Source organism: Lytechinus pictus, chromosome 1 (assembly GCF_037042905.1).
Source record: "Lytechinus pictus isolate F3 Inbred chromosome 1, Lp3.0, whole genome shotgun sequence".
Classification (NCBI taxonomy): domain Eukaryota; kingdom Metazoa; phylum Echinodermata; class Echinoidea; order Temnopleuroida; family Toxopneustidae; genus Lytechinus; species Lytechinus pictus.
The window spans coordinates 42,381,774-42,402,872 of NC_087245.1; the positions used below are offsets into that span (position 1 = coordinate 42,381,774).

Here is a 21,099-nt window from a genome sequence, read left to right on the forward strand (position 1 = left end):
TTTATTACATTTTGTGAGATATGAAAATAAACCAACATAAAACTGAAACATGATTCAAAATCAAAATCGTCTTTCCAGCGAATGCATTAATCATAATTGCAAAATGTTAGGCCAGGCAGGAATCGCATGAAATACCCGTTTAACGGTTTCTAGTCCTATTAGTTGATTTTGAAAAATGCACTAATAACATGACCATGATTAAAAGTGTAATTAAGGACGTTCCACAGTTTAATATGTTTGTGCACATTATGATCTGCGCATAATTTACACTCTGCGCGCTGACGTCACAATGGATGAACAGGTGATTAATTAGCTGCGGGTATGAGCTGATTTTTCTCATCTTCTGCACTTTAACTGCAGATCCGATGCGTTATTTCATGAATATAAAAAATGGAATTATCCCATGGACCAGTCAAAAAAATATTCTCTACAATTTCAAAATACCTTACTCTGCAGTGCTGCCAAGAATCACGAATATTAGCCCGAGTTTGAATAAATGGTAGAGTGGTTTTGATTTTTTCTTCACATAGATACTAAGCATTCGGCGCATTTTTGGTGTTTTAAAAAGCACATTTGCTCTAATAAAAATGGTGATAGTTTAAAAACAAGCACATGAACCCCTATTTTTTAATGTTTGTACCTCTTAGGTATACCTTCCTCTACAACTCTGCAAATTTTTGTGAAAATGACATGGATTTTGAATAAAGTGCAGCATTTATTGTACGTTTGTAGTTTGTTACTGAAATTTTACATTTTTTAGATTGGGATTTTGTTATCTTTTACGCCATTTTTAAGAACTGACAGTGCTGTTAAACTTAAAATTGCAAACAAATAGCACTATAAATATATTCTCCATTCTAACGATACAATTATTAACTCTCTTGCGAAATTTGATGACTTTTTCATGTATTTTGACTGAGTAATAGAGGTTTAAACTCATTGTAGTAATCTTGGGCGGTCTAAAAATGCCAAATTCTTTTGAATGCGCAATTCTTAAAAACATCAATTTGGGTGAACTTTGATGCTCTATAGCAAAAAATCAAGCACATGGACCTATGTTAATTTTTGCATATTTCGAATATTAAGGTTCTAAAGTATCTATGTGCAAAGTTTGGTGAAAATAACATGGATTTCACTTTAACTGTGGAACGTCCTTAAATCATCTATTAATGAAAGTCTTTCAATAAAAAAGTAGCACGATCGAGTTCTGTATACAGATAAAGCGGATATTCTTAGTATGAATACCCGTGATTTATATACCATAACACTACTAACAAAAGCATTTTATTTACCCAGGGTAGCCACTGTAGTATATAAAACTGTTCTATAAGCGGGCCCATTATAACAAACGTCAAAAGTCAGAACTGAGAAGTTTCAATTTTTAAATTCTTTGGCCGGGGATCGAACCCTCGACTTCCCAATCAAGGGGGGGGGGGGCGCTCTACCAGACGACATCTGAGCCAAAATGCAAGGTAAATGCAAATGAATGTCTCTTCAGGTGTCATGAGCCTAAATACAATAAAATGGCCTCTCATTCGCCCCAAGCTAACGGTTTTTTTTATTCGTTTTAGCTGATTGACATAAGAGTACATAATTATAATAGGCCTAGGCCTATGCTGATCTAACGCTGATTCTTGAAAGGGCAATCACTGAACTTCCTTTTCCCAAATTTTGGAACTATGTTACTGGCGGAAAAAAATCATGGATATTTTTACCGTTTTAGGTGATGAGTGACATCTCGTCACAAAATGCTTTCGTACAAGTAAATTTATCTCGGAAATGAGTCGGTTGACTTACCCTTTCCTGACCAGATATGAATATCAGATATCTTATCCACTGTTGTTTGACATTAGTTACCCATAATTTCATCATATTTTAAAGATTACATTCGTCTTAAGTATGTAAGGTAATACATATTATTCAGTGTTCACCGATATTATGCACAGCACAGGGTCCTATATAGGCATGAAAAGCATTTGCATTCTCCTTGTATACACACCCAGTTGGATCTCAAGGAAAGAAAAGCCAAACTGTATATGCTCTTGTACCTTTGATTAAAATTAAGGAAAAATCTCAACGTGTTATAGCAGATAAGCACAATGAGCTAAGCCTTCATTTCAATAAATTAATCTTTAAGTTGTAATCACTGTTAATCTTAATACATGCCTATACATAATCATGATGTTGTAAGTAGCCATGCAGTACAGCCCCCTAAAGAGTATTTCAAGTATTTATACTATGAATATTGATCATTAAATATAATTGTTTCTTTTAAAAATGCAATATGTTAATTAGAATAATCGATACACATTGTTTTATTTTCCTTGCACATATCAACTCTTAAATACGATTTTATAATGGCAGACTATTTATGATGGTAGTTTCGAAAAATCATCCAGAAGCCAGCATATCTCTACAAGGGTGACGTCCGAGTGGTCAAACCCGCAGTGGAATCACGCCATTGGGTAGACACACATTTCACTGTGTAGACCGTCACGTCAGCCACACTTGGCCGGAACTTCGCCTTCCACATCCGTCGGACTCGCTTGGTGATTCCGAAGAAGACAAAGAGGAGGACACCTTGTAATGAAGTTAGCGTTACGAAAATGTACATGACAACGACGTCCTCGGTGAAACTGTACACGACGCCGAACGTCCAAGATGTCCCGAGAACAACTGACAGCTAGAGAGAGAGAGAAAGAGAGAGAGAAGGGGAAGGGGAAAAGAATTAAAAAGGAATGAGAAAATGATTATAGTTAATAAAAAAAAGAACCAGTGAAAAACGTCACCGAGGAAAAATGTGAGGAGGAAGAGTAATGGAGAAAGAAGGGACTAAACCACGAAGAATGTAGTGATAGAGTCATATAACGATATATAGACAGATGGACAGGTTGATGGAGGGAAGGAGGGGCGACGTTAGCCTGAGCGGCTGAACAAGATTAAAGGGATCGTTTAACTTTGTGAGCAGCTGATTTAAACAATTCTCAAACTGAGTTGAAACGTGCGTATGAGTGTCTGTATTTGTCCTCAAAAACCCTGAAACAGACCAAAATATAGAATGAAAAACTCTAATTTAGATACAAGTAGCAATTTATTAGCCTGATATTGAGAACCGTCTAGTAGACGGGTTCAGCTTATGACCAGTTTTCTCCAATTCAAAAAGTCCGTTGGCTATTTTGACTGCCTTCTGTTGTGTGTATCTCCTATACACACACTATTAGCTGCACTGTACATTCAGTGTATACCTTGTACACACTGTATGTAGGTCATGCTGTGTTCATCTAGGTTTAATGTGTTGTGGTGCACAGATTCACTGTATACACATAGTCATTGAAACCAACTCCCAATTATTTCAAACTTTGGTTTACATCTCCAAGGTTTTAAAATTGATCCTGTTAATATAATACTTTGAAACTTTTGGAATGGTATTTTTACACTATAAACCTAATATTTAGCCCATTTTCAGGAACCAAAAGGAGAATTTTTTTAATCAGAACAAAGTGAAATGATCACTTTAATTGTCATGTTACACACAATCTTTTGGGTGTTTTTGCTGTATGAAAAAATACAATTCTTTTCTTGACAGGTTTAATTACAGAAGTATTGAAAATGCATACCTTGGCAACAATGGTCAGGTTCTCTTTAAAGATAAACGTCTGATTTGCTCTTAATGACCTGCCTTCTCTTCGATGCCTAATTAGAGAAACAGCTGTGAAGCAGAGCAGTAGGACATTAAGTAAAATAGAACTGTAGATAGGTATACCGACTGCGTACATCATGGCTCTACGCTCCCCTTCAATCCAACAGATAAGTGGTCCACCATACTGAAACCTCAGCCCCGTGCACTGGCACAAATGGAAGCAGATTCCGATGGCAACAATCACGAAAGGTACACCCCAGCCGTAGAGGATGTAGGAAACTAATGTCCCTTTGGAGCAACTTCTGGTAGATTGGATGGATGTTCCCGAGGCATTCCATCCGAATGTACGAGCCATGTTGAAGCCGGCGACATTCATCCAGCTGAAGCAACCAAGCCAAAAGAAATGCGCAAGAGCAGCCATGATTGAGCAGAGGATCGTGTTGTAACTCAACAAAGGGTTCAACACGAAGATCAGATTTGCTCCAAGTAGTGCCAAAGCGACATTCATCAGGCATTTACCAGCCACATTCCTGAGCTTCGGCAGGACAGTATAGGTGACCAGTGTCGCAAGGAGACATAAAATAGACATACTTGCCCCGATTAGATACATGATGCTTTGTACATCAGTAGATCCGTTAAGATTCCCCGAACATACGACGTAACTTCCATTTAGCAAAAGGAAATACTCGTCAAATGTCAGTTCTGTACCTGTTGGAATATGGACAGCTAGGTTTCCATCAATTGCAAATTTATCTTCGGGTACAACTTGTAACTCACATATAAGGGTATTTAAGAGTGCAAACCAACACTTTCCTGAAGGCTGACTGCTAACGTAAACCGAAGAGTTACCAAAGAAATGATATTCGTTGAACATCAAGAATGTTCTATTTAGATGCCATAAGTCACCATTGTCTGCTCTAAAGGCAGTATTTGTTATTGCAGGTGCAACAGTGTGCTGACTGCAAACATCTGGTACAGTATCATTAAAAGGAGGTGGGGCGATTAGCATGACGTCACTGAGATTGCATATCATCTGATGAACTTCATTTGAATAGTCTACGATTGCTCCTAGGGTCAAAGCGACAGATTGGGCGTCATTAATATTTTCAGCAAAGAGGAAAGCCGAGTTCTCATTTGAAGTTACATTGCGATCAAGAATTATTTCGGCTATTTCAGTTAAACTTGATGCAATGGCAGAAATCAGACAACTCATTGTTGATTGTAAGGTAGGATCATCTGACCCAGACTCCATCGATACGCAGGAATCTGCTACGAATATCGTGCCAGGTGGACAGACAAGCACTCGGCACCTCTCGAGGAACATGTCATATATCTCTCCAATTCCCGTGCACTGGACTTCATCCGAAGTGAAAAAGTCAAATAGGAGGGTGACTGATGCTAGTCTTCCTGTTCGACCGTCCGGACATTTCAAGAAACAATACGGATTCTGGCACTGGCATCCAGTGCAGGACTCAATGGGAATCTCGTTTATACGTTTGCTATGGCACTTGGCACAATGTGGATTGCGATACACAGCACCACCAGAATGTACAACTGGTGCTTGGTAGTTCTGACATGCACTCTCAAGCTGTGATCCGGTGAAAGAAGGACAATAATCTGTCACCATCCCTTCAGCGTAGCACGGTCTTGTTTTGCCTCGTTCTTCCCACGGCGGTAGTACAACATAATAAATTTGCTTTTCATTAGTGAAGAAATTCTCTTCAGGTTCAGCCTCAACCCTCCAGGCAGTCAGGTCGTTTAAATTCCTTCCATTACATGCTGCACAGAAGACGTTGTAGAAAACGTCTCCTTCATGGTCGTAAACTGGCAAGTTACGAAGAACATCATCCACCGAACTTGGACCTTCGCAACGATCTCTAAGCATTTCTTCTGTCATGGATGGGCATTTCCTTATGAAATAAAACCATTCAGCTTGTTGATAGATATTGCTCATTCCTCCGAGCGGCTTCTCACAAGAATACAATGACAGATCTAGGATGTTGCCTTGGGTATGATGTAGCATTTGTTCGCCTTGCAGACCACACTCCTCAGTAAAGTCATAACAGCAATCATTGTAAAGATGGCATGCACTGTCGCAGCGACATCCAGTCATTGTTGCATTACCACAGTTCCCTCTGCACGTCATTGTAGAATCGCATAGGGTGACACCTCTCTTCTCAACTGTGATTTCTGAAAAAAGAGGATAAAACAAGCACCAATTATCGTAATGAGCTTCATCATCATTTTTTCGCTTCTTAGTATGATAATGGTGGTTTTTAAATTCTGAAATGATTATTTTGAATATTGTTTTGTATTCAGTAGTGGCAAGCTGATAGTATTAAATTCAATTTTAATGATAATGCAAATGGAAATATCTACCCTGGAAATGTGTGTTTGATTCCTTTTAAAATCATACACTACTTTCTTACAATCTGTGTTACTCTGATCCGTCATTACTATATTTATTAAGATGCCACAGCCACTATTACCATCCCAACAAGAGGCACTTGAAGTAAAAGATTCGATCCCCAGCATGGGGCGCACCGTCATATTCTTTAACAAAGAATTGCATCTATATTGCTCCTTAATAATGTATTCAATAAATGAAAATACCTTTCAGGCATTATTGGTACCATCCGTGTGGATGTATTTTTTTCACATTGCCAGGTTTATTTACTTTTCAATAAGACAATGGTCAATAAAAAACACATCTCCAATTCACCTATCCCACATGTTACAGATGCTGCCTTTCCCGATACGCAACTTTCTTCTGCCATCAGGCAATCGAATATATGGTCCATCTGCGTCGTGGTGGAGCAATAAAAACTTCTACTCGAGAGTGATGCAGTTGGCATGGCAACCTGAACATCCTCGACCACTCCTCCATACCCAAGTTGCTTGCAGAGTGTGTTAGCCGTAGCTGGATACCACGCATCGAAGCAAATGTTCATCCAATCACCCATACAACGGTACTCAACAGTACCCTTCCCAATGGATGAACTGTTCGATAAGCGCACTTCAATATCGTCCTCTGCAAGTTCGATGATAAAATACAAAAGATTATGATTAAACGATTTCACCCAGTTAAAATGGCACATATTGCAAGCATGATGAAATCTGTTGACCAATCCTAAGGGCTGGAAAAAGGATAGATCTTAAAATTGAATAGCTGGTTGCCACTTTTCTTCAACGGTTAAGGGGAGGAGGGTCTTTGATCGACATATTTCACGTTATACTGAAAGAGTGAAAAACATGAGCCTCTAATATCAATACATCTAATTACCCTTTTTTGGGGAGGATTTTATGGGACTCTATCACCCCTCAAAAAGGGGAATTAAAATATTGTTTAAGGTAAAAGATATGACTTCATACTTCGAAGGAGTAATTAAAGCAACGATGGAGGTCAGGGTTTGATATAGATTTCCAGATAAGAAGGATGTTGGCATTGACACAAGAAACCAATTATCTCTGGTTCCTCTCAAAATGAAAAACATGATCAAACAACGTCTACAATAATCTGTTGTTTTCTGCTTATTCGTGACAATCATAAGAAAATATTCTTCCATCTTTCATCATTAAAGGATGCATCTAGGATGATAAAGCGTGACGATCCTATTTTTCTTGAGTGTACTTTTTATCTAAGATTTATGATGATGAATATTGGTCTAAGGTTATGCAAATTGTGTTATGAAATCACTGCGGCTGCGGCAATGAAATCAAACCTAACCATACAAATAATCTTACAAGATCAACTCACCAGATGCACACGTCACTGTGAGGACGTACATCGTCTTTGGGACCCTTTGCAGGAGAGATTGTTGCCGCAAACTCATGGTGCAATCTTGAAGAGAGACCTCATCACCGGTACAACTTGTATCAAACCAGAAAATATCTTCTGTCGTGATGTTCATCATTATCTCGCTACCCTTACCACAGACATAAGGGAAGCCGAGCTGACGACAAACCAGTCGTGCCCCGGTGAGGCCGATACTGTCGGGCTCAAGATACTGCCAAGGGGAAGATCCGTCGGATGAGGATTTCCGAATCTGAAGTATTCCATGCTTCGTCTTATTTGACTTAGATCCATGGAAACGTACTTCATCTGTATATCATGAAATCAATTAAAATTATTTGATTTTACAAGATAACAATTCCTTCCCCAATGCAGTCTAAATCTAAACAAATGCTATTAGCCATGGTAGCAGAGACTGTCTGGTTTATCGCTGTTAATCATGCAAGTAATATATTTTAGTAAGTTCCGGGGGGGGGGGGCACTTCCATTGACGAGTGGATACCATGCGCGACCAGGGGGTCTCGAAAAGCACCCTAAACACGTATTTTCCATATTCTGAAAATGCACCCCTTAACAAGTATTGGCGTGTGAAACCCTATCCTTAACAAGTACTTTGGAAACAAAACAATACTATTGGCAAGTATTCCCTGAATTGAACCCCAAAACAAGTACAGCGATATTTCAATTGCCATGATTGTTATGTCACGGACGTTCGTCGGTCATCGGTTTTTACCTTTACCTACATCATTGGGGTTAGTACCCACCTCCCACATGTCCCACACCTCGCGCAAATGGCTCGGTGTAAAAATGGCAAAGGTAAAAATGGCAGAGGTAAAAATGGCAGAGGTAAAAATGGCAGAGGTAAAAATGGCAAAGGTAAAAATGGCAGAGGTTAAAATGGCAGAGGTAAAAATGGCAAAGGTAAAAATGGCAGAGGTTAAAATGGCAGAGGTAAAAATGGAAAAGGTAAAAATGGCAGAGGTAAAAAATGGTTAAGGTAAAATGGCAGAGGTTTAAATGACAGCGGTAAAAATGACAGAGGTATAAATGGCCAGTCTTAAATCCCCATGCCAAAAAAATCCAAAAGCCCCTCCATGTACAGTAGATTAGAAAAGAAAGGTTCTGAGAAGAAAATTATAATGTTCAATTCAATTCAGTTCAATTTATTGACCATTAAAGACATCAAAATATTTACAAAAATAACTTGATACAAACAAACTACAAACAAAGTATAACAGGTTAAAAATTACTTAATGGTCAGGACCCCTAAGAAGCAAAGCTGCTTATAGCCGGGGCCCTACAAATACACAAATATCATCACGGGTAAAAAAGGTTATAAATAAACACACACACACACACTCACCCATACATCATCACACAAAAAATATAGAAGATAGAATAGAATAGAAGTTCTAATAGAAGAATGTTGAACTAATGGAAAGGGTAACATTTTAAAATCATACTGTAGATCTTCTGCACCAAATTGATAACACTTGAATTGATATTTCTTTTTTTTTCTCGACTTAGATGCACGGCCTTCTCATGTCAAATCGCTCCTCTGATATTTAAATTTAAAGCACACTTTGGATCCCAAGTAGTGTACTTAATTCATTAAAGTGGAAATTCACCCTGCCATAAAGTTTATTGTAAAAATAGCAGAAAAAAATTAAAATAATATTGGTGAGGGTTCCAGGGAATCCATCAAAGATTTAAAAAGCTATTAGAATTTTATATTTTAATGGTGACGTCATTTGCGAGCAGTTTTCCATATATGGTGTAAACAAAAATATCAATGAAATGTCATTAAAAAAATGAAAGTGGTTTTTATTGTACCTTAAGTATATCAACATAAACATCATTTTACATCCGCTCCTGAAAGATAATTTTTAGCAATCATGACCCACTGATTAAAAAATTGAAAAGTATACATTTTGGTGCATAAAATACGGGGCAGCTGCTCGTATGACGTCACAGATAAAAAAAAAACTTAGATATTTAATGACTTTCTTAATCTTTGATGGGTTCTCCTCAAACCTTCACCAATATATTTTCTGCTGTTCACAGTAAACCATTTGTCAGGGTGACCTTCTCCTTCAAAACAGGTCGATATAATGGTATCTAAGTAACACCTATCTTTATTTTTACCTCTGCCATTTTTACCTCTGCCAATTTTACCTCTGCCATTTTTACCTGGCACCGCGCAAATCATGCTCTAGACACGTAGTGTTGACTCTTGGGGCAAAAAGTACATCCTTTATAAAACATTTTAGTCTTACTTTTTATACCCTCGCAAATTTGATCCTAACCACGTAGCTTTCCTAGCGAAAATAGGTACCCTTTTTCATTATTTTAGTGTTTTTGACACCCTTATTACATTACGTACGTAACGTGCCCTATCTTGAAAAAGACATCCTTTTTACGTGGTTTTTTTTGTCGCGCATGGTATCCACTCGTCAATGTAAGTGCCCCCCCCCCTGGGAGTAAGCTTAATAAATTTTCTATCTACTACAACATGATACCTAATTACTTGTATTATTCAAAATTCTGCATTGTTAGTAATACAAGTAAACGTGTTACAATGACTCATAAGAATGATATCAACAAATCGCGGCTCCATGCGGCAAGTCTATAGATGAAGATACACGTAGATTGAAAACAAATGACCAAAACAAGAGGCGATATGTACAATTGTTGATGACCAAGGAAACGTAGAAGGGCGATTCCACACTAGAACTTCAAAAATATCATAAATTTCAACATGATTTCAATAAGTCATAAGTAGTGTAATATTTTACTTTGATACCTAAGTTTTATGAAAATTATGATGATGCAATCTTACAGTATCAGTTTCTCTATCTTTGACACATGGGTGATTGATTTATCCTATAAGGATCTAATTACTGCCCTTCATTTTTCAATAATTGTCCTATTAAAAGTTGTCCCGTACGACACACATACTGCATTTTATTACGCGATTTGGATTCAGAAACTATAAACAGTAGGCCTATTTTAATCTAAGTAATTGATTTGATATTAAGTGAACTGAATAGGTATTTTTATTACCTCCATAGAACATGAAATAGGTGATTCTAACCATATTACTTGACTTCATGTAGGCCTATTCTTTTGACAATCCCTTCAGCTAAACTGATGATTTTCCCTGGTCAGAGCTGGTTAATTTCTTTGTCATTGAGCATAAAAAGAAAAAAAATTATAATTAATTCACCCTAGCATGAATCTTCTTGCATGCTATTGTGAAATTATTATAAGATGTAAAAAAATATATATATATATCAATCATCTTTTTGGACCTCCCTTGATAATCGCTTTTTTATATTCAGTATTGAAACTCCTTTACTTTTCTCAAGTTGTTTAAAAAATTGGAAAATAAGACAATCACTATAGTTTCATAGAATGCAGAAAAGTTTAAAAAAGTAAAATCGCATTTCTTTAGAAAAAAATATTTTGTGGAATTACGATTAAGTGGACAGTTGTGACATATATCATGTACATACATTTTATATGAAAAATCATAACATGTTAGCCCCATAATTTACAAAATGACAGCTTCATTAATTCATTCATTGTTTAAATAGTATATTGGAAATCATCACTTAACATTAAAATTTAACTTCACACAAACCTCAAGTTTTTTAGCTATTAAAACTGCCATTGTACATTTCCTATCATGAAAAAAGAATGATATTGCTCCCAATTGTCTATATAACGAATAGAATGAGGTAACGTAATTATATTGTCCTGAATGACTACTTAAGGCTTTTCATTAAAAAATGAAGAATTTAGGGGCAGCGCTCCCTTGAAAAGTTTATTGTTTATACAGGCTGTCCAGTACATTACGCAAGTGCCTGTACGACACACAAGTGTCATGTACAACACATCATTGTCCCGTACGACACACAAGTGTCCCGTACGACACGGTATTCCGTTCATGACATATTGACAGAAATATTCAGCCAATAACGGTTTCCAACATAATAAATGTCTTTAGTTTGATAGGAACCATTATTATCAGCCAAATAAAGTGATTGAAGAAGTCAAAGAGACATAAAGTAAGAAAGTTTGGCTTCAATTTAGAGATGCCCGTAAGACACATTTCGAGTGTCCCGTCCGCCACAATGTTCTTGAAAATATTAATTTGCTTTATTTATTCATGAATGTTTATTTTGCTTTCTTTCATATATGTGTTTGTTCTTGGGTAATTGAATATCAATTTGAGTTCAGTTTTTATGAAAATTATCTGTCCAACTCACGAACTTTAGAGTACAAACTTGAAGTTTTCAAAAAAGCCACTTTTTCTGCGTCCCGTACGACACATTACTATTTTAAATCTGTATTATACAGGATGTGAATTCAAGTCATGTTAAGTCTTGGTTTTTCTAACACTCTGGTAGTACTTCATGATCACCTTTAGTTACTGGAATATTTTTTTGTTTTTCTTGTCGAAAAAAACCTGTCAAATGTTCTCTAAATGTCCCGTACGACACGTATGGAAATCACCCAGAGATAGTGTGATTGATGAGAAAGATAGTAAGGACGAACAAGGGTTGATCTAGGCAGAGGATGTGTTTAAAGGGGTAGCAGGTTGCGACCTCGCTTTTGATTTTTTAAATATCAAATCGTAGGCGACCTCCCATATGATTTTCAAATAGCGAATCGTAATATTCAATTATAATTGAAATCATACGATTCGCTATTTGAAAAATCATGGGAGATCGCAACCTACCACACCTTCTAAAAGTTATAAGCTCCACACTAATCGAATGATTAACTTCAACCCCCGGATTTAACACTACATGTACACTCTACCCTAAACCTAACCTTAAACCTGACATTAAAACCTACCCCTACATCTTAAAATAGATATAGCCAGGAGCATCTGTCGTAGGAGCAAAGGTCTTGTAGCCGTAATTAATATCAATATCACTATTGTTATTATCATCACGAGTGCTATTATGATTAATATCCATGGCCCTGGGAAGCGGGGGTGATGAAGCACCCCCACAAATTTTCCTCGGGGTTGCTGCTTGTGTTATTTTCCATAGGCAGCACCCCCTGGAAATCTGGCAGGTATGATGAATGACAGAAATGAAATGAAAATGAAAGATGTTTTGGAGGACCCTCCCCCATTCAGAATTTTTCTATACCATGTACACAAGTGCTTGAAATAGTGCTTCAAATCACCCCTTTTCCAGATCGGAATATGATATATTTTCAGCTCGCGCGTCGGGCTCGCATTATTAGTTTTCATAATAAAACAATGTATGTAGAATGCCCTATTCTAGTTTTAATCTAAACACGCCCACGCATGTTTATTCAGATACGCATTTTCTTTATGCGTGTTTAAATTATAGTTTCAGATAAGAAAATAAAAAAATTTGTGCCGCGCTTCGCGCTCACATTATTGATGTAAGAAGATACCCAATTACCCATCCCTTTCCTGATTTACAAAACATGAATAGAGTGTCCCGTTTGTAGGTCTGACGTCTCAATTTTGTTTCTGCTCGCGCTTCGCGCTCGCATCAATTGTATTGTTATATATCTATCCTGTTCGTGATATGCTTAGAATGTCCCGTTTTTAGGCCTGGAATCTCAATTTTGTTTCTGCTCGCACCCATTGTATAGTTATATACCTATCCTGTTCATGATTAGAAAAGTGCTTAGAATGACCCGTTTTTAGATCTGAATTTGGCTTCCTCTCGCGCTTTGCGCTCGCATCCATTGTATAGTTCGCGCTCACATTATTAATGAAAGAAGATACCCAATTACCTATCCTTTCATGATAATTAGAAATGTGCTTATATAGAGTGTAACGTTTTTAGGTATGAAATCTCAATTTTGTTTCCGCTCGCGCTTCGCGCTCGCATCCATTGTATAGTTATATATCTATCCTGTTCGTGATTAGAAAAGTGCTTAGAATGTCCCGTTTTTAGGCCTGGAATCTCAATTTTGTTTCTGCTCGCATCCATTGTATAGTTATATACCTATCCTGTTCATGATTAGAAAAGTGCTTAGAATATCCCGTTTTTAGGTCTGAATTTGGCTTCCTCTCGCGCTTCGCGCTCGCATCCATTGTATAGTTATATTCGAATCCTGCTCATGATAATAAAAGTGCTTAAAATGTCCAATTTTTAGGTCTGAAATCTAACATTTTTTCCGCTCACGCTTCGCGCTCGCATCCATTGTAGAGTTATATACCTATCCTGTTCGTGATTAGAAAAGTGCTTAGAATGTCCCGTTTTTAGGCCTGGAATCTAAATTTTGTTTCTTGTCGCATCCATTGTATAGTTATATACCTATCCTGTTCATGATTACAGAAAGTACTTAGAATGTCCAGATTTTAGGTCGAAATTTTAAAATTTTCAGCTTGCGCTTCGTACTCGCATTATTTGAATGTTGAAATATGTATAGTCTTCATGGGGGACTGCAAACAGTCCTTATAACAGGTCCCTTTGGAACAGGCTAGAACGTTTATCAAAAATATCTGCTTACCCTCGAAGTGATTTGTTACATACGCATCTTGTTCATGATCACAAACAAAATATTCAATATTCCTGACAAAAATACATGAAATTTCCAAATTTTTTAGCTCGCGCTTCGCGCTTCCACTATTTGATATATATTTTCTTTCATAACTAAGGCTAAGAAATGACTGCCATATATATATATACATATATATAGCTATGCTCCTTTTAAAATCTACGATTTTGTTTCTACGGCATTTTCTAAACCATTTGTGATAATTTTATTCTCTATGCCGAAGCAGACTATTTCTATATATATATATATGTATATGTATATTATGTATGGGTGTGTGTGGGTGTTTGTGTATGCGTGTGGGGGATGTGTGTGCTTGCATGTGTGTGTATATAAAAGCACAATGGAAAACTCAATTGTGTCCCTCCTACCTTTGAGGAGAGATTTCAGCCCATATCAACATCCCCACTGAAAAATCGTTCCCAGGGCCCTGTTAATATCAATGTCATTTGTTATTTTTTACTATATTACTGTTATTACTATTGGTACTACTACTAATGATGATAATGATAAAAATAATCATAATGATATCAAAGACAATGATACCAATAATAACCATCGTCAAAATAATAACACACAAATGTTGACACAATAAAAGTAATCATGTGAACGAAGAATAAATTACGATTGGATTTTCTAAAATAAATTTGATGGTGATAAACAAAACTTACACGATGGTGATATGGAAGAACACTGCCGAAGAAGCAGGAAAACTATAAAACCAATCAAGAGCAACAAATGTTCCATGATTTTACGATCTGTTAATTTCAAGAAACCTTGTAAATAAGATCAATCCTTGCAAAGACGGGGTCTGAGATGGTAAATATAATTATGAAGAACAAAAAATTAATCGCCACGAAAAAAATTGGGCCAGTTATATGATCTCCTGCAACAACGTACTGTTAATGTGCCCAACCAAAAATGAAACAACATAGAGATTTCGAGATGATTGGGGATCACTGTCATTACCCCAGGCCCAGCCACACTTAAGTGTAAGCAACATACACATGTTATTGGGAAGAGGAAGTTACGGAACAGCGAGTGCAAATAACTGATCGGTTTGGGGTCTGATTCGCTGTGTGACATTTTCTTCGCATCGACGTGGGAAATGAATGAAGCACCACTTAAGTGAATTTATTTTTGTTTGTGATAGAGCCGTCATCATTAACAAAGAATGTGTGAAACTCTTAAAGCAAACATTGTTTGTGTACACAGATGAGAGTTCGTGTCTGTAATTTTTTAGTGTTAGGACCCGTGAATCAAAGGTGCATTGTGGAAAGTGAGTGAGAGGTCTGAGCTTGGATGTGATTTGATTTTTTTTGTTATTCTGATGATTGGTCACTAAACGTAAATTATTGGTTCTGACCAATAAATGCCTGTAATAAAACCAATTACACATGTCGTTTTACGGACACACTGCACATTCACACACATACACACGCGCGTACACCCTCACTCCAACACACCCTGGTATGCACACGCAGCCAACAACAGGGAAATCTCACCCCAACCCATCCTCCTACCGAATATCACTCACTCGCGTGCACGCGCACACCCATATACCGGTTAGATAAATCACATTTAGACATTTGAATGACATTTTCATTAAATGCTACAAAACTGACGTCATTTCTTTGACATTAAATACGAACTTTCTTAACAATTGGTTCCATGAGTATTTCAATGCCGAGCCTTTAATTGCTGACTTTGCATATCATTTATCCCAGTTTTCAGGGTGCGATATATGGCGAATCGGGCAAATTTTTTATTACAAAAAAAACAATTAGATTTTTATATAATATTCAGAAAATAATATCACATTTCACCCTTCTCTCATTCCTTTTCTCTTTTTTTTTAATTGGTCGTGATTTTTTTTTTTTTTTTTTGGGGGGGGCAAGCGCCGCTGATTTATCCACCTCGCAAGAAAATAATAATTACATACACGCTGGTCTTGGCTATGAGGACGACCATTACAGTATACGTTCATATCATTTAAGGGGAGGGGTAAAAGTTGATGGATGGGCATTTTTATGCAAAACGTTACAGTTTCACCTATTTACCATGGTTACATGTCTTCTACAAGTACAAGTACAAAAAATGGTCAAGAAGTAAAATAGTTATGTTCCCTCGAAACAATGCTTGTATTTCCATAATTTCATTAAATAAACGTGTTTTCACCGGTTTCCCACAGAAGCTATCGCATGGTTAACAAAAGACTTAATGCATGGCTGATCGTCAACAAAACGGAGTGTCATGTGAGTTGAACGCTAGCCTGTAGAAACTCTTAATTTTATGAAATTGTTGAAATTCAAGCCTTATTTCAAATAACCAGAACTTTGTTATTTCTTGACCATTTTCTGTGATTAAGGTATCAAATAAAAGAGCAGATATTGAACTTTTTAAAAATGTGGTTTTCTTTTTGAAACCCAGATACAGCCCGCCAAATGACTTTTTGGTATCCCCTCTTCAAATTGTTTTTGCTCACTCATCCGTGAATGAGAAATAATCTAAGTAAAAGATGAAAGAGGAGATTCTAAGCTTTACAATGGTAGGTCATTTGTCTATTGTATTTGTGATTAAGTTATGATAAATCATCGATTCATCTCGGTTTCGTTTTTTGTGGGACGCACTGTATAACCCATAGTACACATAGGGCGCGTAACACAAAGCTTAGCAATCATATCGGAGATACTTTTTTCTACGATTGCTTCCATTGACTACAATGCGAACCTTTGTGTTACGGGAGCTTGGTCTAGAATGAAAAGTATTTTGTATCTGCTGCTGTATTGAAAACCATCGGTACTATGAATAAATCATACATTAAAATAAATCAAAAGTTCATTCGCTCTTAAAATCCTCTTGAACAAAGCCGTTACGTTACCTCGCAAATCTGACTGCATATAATTTTCGCATCGGCTATCCTTAGCCCCCCCCCCCCCCCGCCCACACAATACAATAAAAAAAATCCCTTTACCAAGGAGTTACCAGTGCTGGTAACTACATGGGTATACTTGACGGACGACGATGTCATTGACGATAAAATCATCTTTGCGATTTTAAGACTGTTTTCGAAATCCAAATTTGCTTTGCCCAATTGATCATGGGCCCGGCAGCCGCTGTGCAGCGCCAGATCGACGAGGCTCTATCCCTTTAATCGTTGAACGCCAAACAGGGTAGCAGCAACTCCCATCTTTTAACGTCTTTTGGTCTGACGCAGCCGGGGTTTGAATCCCCGACCTCCCGGTTGTGAGACGGACGCTCTACCAACTGAGCCAACACACCGGTTTGAAATGAAATGGAATATAGCGTTGTGCTAAAACAACAATAGGCCTATAGTTTTGGTATCAAGATCATTTTTTTCACAACGTCAGCATGAGCACGTCCTGTTCGTAACTACTTGTTCGTAAGACGTAAACTCTGTAGCACCCATCTCGTTGTCGACCGTCGTATGTAGAAGCATCCGCCGTCCAATTATCTTGTGCGATGGCGTCGTTTGCCCGAAGCGCTTACGATTGGGTACTCCTGATTGCGGTCGGTGTCGTTGTTTATTTGGAGCTTGGCATTCTAAAATCGTTTGGTGTTTTCATCAATGATGTCTCATCGAGCCTCAATGTATCCACTGGATTGGTGGGTACAGCCGTAGGTCTGTCCCATGGAATCTCGATGTCTTTGGGTAAGAAGCACAAACTGGCCTTCCCATTCTGTAACTTTAATCGGGAAATTCCCAAGTCTGAACAATGAAGTATAATATGCCTAGTTCCCACTATCGCGATTTTCGCCACGATTGAAACGGGGGTCTTTAATCGTCGAGTAATCGTGGTGATCTCGTATCGAGAGTTTGGAAATTACGATATTGTAATTTACCTCAGGCTCTATGTATGATAAAGATTGTGATGTTTCAGCATTCCCTCTTATTTTTTCTGCGCCACTTCAAATTCAGAGTGTTACATTTCATTCAAATTAAGAAACGATTTTAATTGAATAACAGGCAAGAGTCGGAATTGGGTGGGGAGGGCTGTGACACCGACGTGAACTTTGAAAATCGCTCCGCGGCCACTGACAAGGGCGCGAAACCCTGCGATTTTGAGAATTTAAACCATTACTGCATCGAATCGAATCATGCGAGGAAGCGGAACAACCAAACCTTGCTAGTTTTGATGCATTTTCTCTCAAATGTGTGTGTGTGGGGGGGGGGGGGGCAAAAATCATCAAATGTATCATTGTTAATTATAGTTAATCTCCCTTTCTCTATTTTTGCAACCCCTTCAAAATTGACGTGCCGTCTGGGGTACTCCACTGTTTGATAATCATGTTTTTTATATTAACCATTTGGTGCAGAATCTTTTTTTTTTCATTTTGTATGATGTGAAGTTAATGGAAGATGTATGGCCAGTATTATAATCTTTCTACATGTATTACCATTATAATTATTAGGCTATTGTAACATAAGTTAATTTATTTAGTATGTGGAACCTTTACGAGATGGTGTCAAACTCTCTTATAAACTTTCACCCTTGCGAAGAATGAGAGCAAGCAAGATATAAATTGTTGGCTTTCCTTTCAGTCAGGTTTTGAGGGTGTTGTTACATTGTGTACAAACTGCAGTACTATACCAGCCTACTCGAAATCTTAACCTTAAAATACGAAAATGTAATGCAAAACCAATAAACTTGCAACGGGTTATCGTTGACACTAACGACTTTTGAAGTAGGCTTTTCATAACGCAATGTACAGTGCGTATCAAAAAAAAAATTACGCTTAGAAAAAATCCTGTAAATTATAGATTTTTAATATCCTGAAGATTTTTCCACATTTTAACATTGGTACAGATCCATTTAAAGAGAAATTCCAGTAGTTGCAGTAAACACTGATTTCATGAGAAAGTCTGTAAAACCAGGCTTAATTGTCAGTATATCATCGAGGATCTAGATTTGGTACAGTTACATAAACTGAACTTTGTGAAATCTTGAAATCTACGCTGAAAAATGTTCAGACTGAACTTCCCCAACACAGATAAGCGCACGTGGGACAGTGTATAATTATTGCTTTGAGCGTCGGGCCCGACGCTCTACCCGAATCCTGTGCTTATTTGCTGATTTCTCAGCAATTACACAATTTCTTCGAGAATCCTTTGGCACACGCGTTTTATTTATACAAACAGACACTTTGGTGGTCATTTCATTGGATTCTGTCCGAACTCATTTTGATATCGTTACCAAAACTAGCATTTACCTTTAAGCAAATGACGATATAACTGTCGAAAAATATTTCCGCTTGAGTGAGCACCACTTACGTTTGAAAAGTTAGTGAAAAATGATTTGCGCAGAACTTTGAAATAGTTATGCGAATAAAAATAGATCTTAATCATGAAGAACACGTGGAATTTAACTAGTAAAATTGATTTGAAGATATATTTTACCTTTTTTAACTTGTTTCCTTTCCCAAAACACTTCGAAGAGTGCATTGCGCCCTACCCCACTATACCCCACACACCGAGGCCTTCGTGACGATATTTGCTTTACATTGAGCTGTAATATACATGAAATAGCTTAGGCTTGATTTTCATTTGGTTATCATTGTCAAGCTTGGAAAAAGTGTGGAGAAACAAGTATCAAATGGAAAATGAAATGTAAATCCAATTTAAATAATAAAAACTTAGTGAAAAAATGCTGGAGATATCTGATATAAACTTTTGTTCAGATTCAGTTATGTCTTCAGATCCAGCTGCCACATAAAGGGTATAAAGGTTGTGCTTATTAAGTGTTGACATTTCAATTGACTAAAAGTGAAAAGCTGAAATTTTTTATATTCAGATCAGAAAAAGAACATTTTAAGGACTGATTCAAGGAATTCATGGAGAGCAGACATATCTCACCAATCCACTCATGCGAACGTAAGCATGGACAGGAAATGTTTTATATTAAGACCTTAAAATGGGGCAATCATTTTAGGTATAGTCATGATGCATACTAATGTACATTACACAATAAAAACTCGAAGTGCGAGGACATATGTTTGGTGTATATTGACTTGAAAACGGGAGGTTTTAGTACAACAGGATTATATATCTCGTTAAACAGACAATGCGAGCACCAGAAACATGCCCTGAGCAAATTATGTTTCATAAAATTATGAAAAAAATGTTTCTTATGTAATATAAGATAACATAATTATAATATAATATAACATTATAATGAACAATAATTTCTTCTTTCCCACTACGTTTCTCTTCCTTTCTCCCTCTTTCCCCCCGTTTTTTTTGTATTTTTTTGGGGGGGTCAGCCGATGGGGGGGGGGGGGGCACGTGCCCTCCCATGCCTCCCGTAGTTACGCCACTGTTTATACATCTTTAATCATAGGCCCAAAGTTATGAAATCAACTGCCAATCCTATTACGATAACCTTCATCAACAGAAGCAAACAAGCCAACTGAAAACCTATTCCTCTCTCATTAATGATTCAGTAGATCAAATTATCTTTCACTTCTTTCATTATGATAGACATATTTCACAGTGAAATATTATGTCAGCACGCCTTACATTGCAGGATGCAGAATAGCACATTGTTTAAGCCTGTCACTCTAATAAAACTATTTTTGTAATTGTTAATTTTTTTAACAACTTGTTTAAAAAGTTTAAACAGTTGTTTAAACATTTTAAACAATAGTTGTTTTAAACAATTGTTGAGTGATGGGCTTAAACAACATGCTTAAAAGTTTAAACAGCGTTTTACAGTGTGTACCAGGTGGCTAGAATAGCACAGCAATAAACACTCTATAAAGGTATTTGTTGCATTTCTATTTCAAAACATTAGCATGTTGTTATAACCTGATAACAATGTACTTGGCCAACTGTGTGGACGCATTGTTGTTTTTTGTGGATCTAATGAAAAACTCAATTAAAAAAATGTATGAATTGAATTGAATTTATTAGAACGTCACTGGCATTCGCCAATATTTTGTTCAAAACAAGAAGTAAAAAATAGTACAAAACAAATATACAATTCAAGGAATATAAGCAGATAAACAAAAACAAATTAGTATTTCGTCAAAAAGAAAAACAACCTATGTCTACTTGAAAATAGTAAAATAGTAAATGCATGCATCATGACAT

General features: G+C 37.0%; 1 protein-coding gene across 1 annotated transcript; it reads right to left on the minus strand.

Annotated features, from left to right (window-relative positions):
* Positions 1 to 1,673: 1,673 nt before the first annotated feature.
* On the minus strand, positions 1,674 to 14,901 carry LOC129267512 (uncharacterized). The gene is made up of 5 exons (XM_064105784.1): positions 14,660 to 14,901; positions 7,398 to 7,742; positions 6,363 to 6,671; positions 3,618 to 5,830; positions 1,674 to 2,683 (listed from the first exon to the last, which is right to left on the minus strand). The coding sequence occupies exons 1-5, from the start codon at positions 14,733 to 14,735 to the stop codon at positions 2,414 to 2,416; spliced, it is 3,213 nt and encodes a 1,070-aa protein (XP_063961854.1). The 5' UTR covers positions 14,736 to 14,901; the 3' UTR covers positions 1,674 to 2,413.
* Between the last annotated feature and the right edge of the window lie 6,198 nt (positions 14,902 to 21,099).